The sequence below is a fragment of the Lottia gigantea genome (assembly GCF_000327385.1).
Source record: "Lottia gigantea unplaced genomic scaffold LOTGIsca_67, whole genome shotgun sequence".
In the NCBI taxonomy this organism is placed as follows: domain Eukaryota; kingdom Metazoa; phylum Mollusca; class Gastropoda; family Lottiidae; genus Lottia; species Lottia gigantea.
In genome coordinates, this window is record NW_008710284.1 from 501,186 (window position 1) to 502,512 (window position 1,327).

At 34.8% G+C, this 1,327-nt stretch overlaps 1 protein-coding gene across 1 annotated transcript; it reads right to left on the reverse strand.

The window, feature by feature from the left end:
* Nucleotides 1–286: 286 nt before the first annotated feature.
* LOTGIDRAFT_78124 (hypothetical protein) lies at nt 287–520 on the reverse strand (the record flags this gene model as incomplete). Its single annotated transcript, XM_009064966.1, has 1 exon — nt 287–520. A coding segment is annotated over one exon (234 nt), but the record flags the coding sequence as incomplete, so codon positions are not given.
* Between the last annotated feature and the right edge of the window lie 807 nt (nt 521–1,327).

The following is a 1,327-nucleotide window of genomic DNA, read 5'->3' on the forward strand; positions in this document are numbered from 1 at the left end:
TGTAAGCCTAACAAAGTCATATGACAGGACAGGACAACAGTGTTTCTTCCTTCTTCCTTAAGTGAAATTAATCATCATAGGCCAGAGTTAAGCCACCAGCACGCAACATTTTCCTCTATTCAACAATAAAACAATTCAAAACTTTGCTGTTCTCTCGGAACAAGGAATTCAAAGACCTAGAACTGGTCATCGTGCTTAGAAAATCTCTCCCACTGACCTGTAAGGTTTGTCTCCTCATAAATTTCATTCCACACAGTCGACACATATTCTTCTGACGCTGGGGCATATGAACCTTCAAATGTTGTTTTACGTGATCCGAGCGCGTAAACCTCTTTCCACAGATAGAACAGGCGTAGGGACGCTCTCCACTATGGACTCGAACATGACGTTGCAATTTTGAAGGAGTGCTGTACATTTTTCCACAGACATAACAAACATGTGGCGGCTTCTCGCTAAAATGTGCTTGACTGTGCACCTGCAAGTCCTCAATGTTGTCGAACTGACGTCCACAGAATCTGCACAGATTAACGAAACTGGTGGTCAACTTTATTGGGGTTTTTGATTTCCGTTTCGATTCGGAACTCATTTTGAACGATTTTGATGATTCAAATTAATACGAAAAAATAAATAAGAGACTTAGTTCAAATATGTTGGCACATTTGGTAGAAAAATTCCCATTTTCTGGTATATTCTTCTTAGGTTTTAGTTTTTCATGGTTTTGGTTTGGTTCCCATTTCTCCTGAAAAGACAATAAAGAAAACATATCAAGAATCTAAAATATTACAGGACATTGATTTCATGTTTCTACTGAATGTCTTGTATTGTCAAACAAATATATTTGTGCAAATTTGGGGACAATTCAAACCATGGACTTGTCTTTTCGCGATGCTAATAAAGTATGCAGATTTTATTGAAAGCCAGTACCAGTACTTAACATTGAAATACGAATAAACACAAACAAATTTCTCTTCAAAATGAAAGAATGTAGGTCTATATCTACTATTAACCTATTCAAAATGAAAGAATGTAGGTCTATATCTACTATTAACCTATTCAAAATGAAAGAATCTAGGTCTATATCTACCATTAACCTATTCAAAATGAAAGAATGTAGGTCTATATCTACTATTAACCTATTCAAAATGAAAGAATCTAGGTCTATATCTACCATTAACCTATTCAAAATGAAAGAATCTAGGTGTATATCTACTATTAACCTATTCAAAATGAAAGAATCTAGGTCTATATCTACCATTAACCTATTCAAAATGAAAGCATGTAGGTCTATATCTACTATTAACCTATTCAAAATGAAAGAATCTAGGTG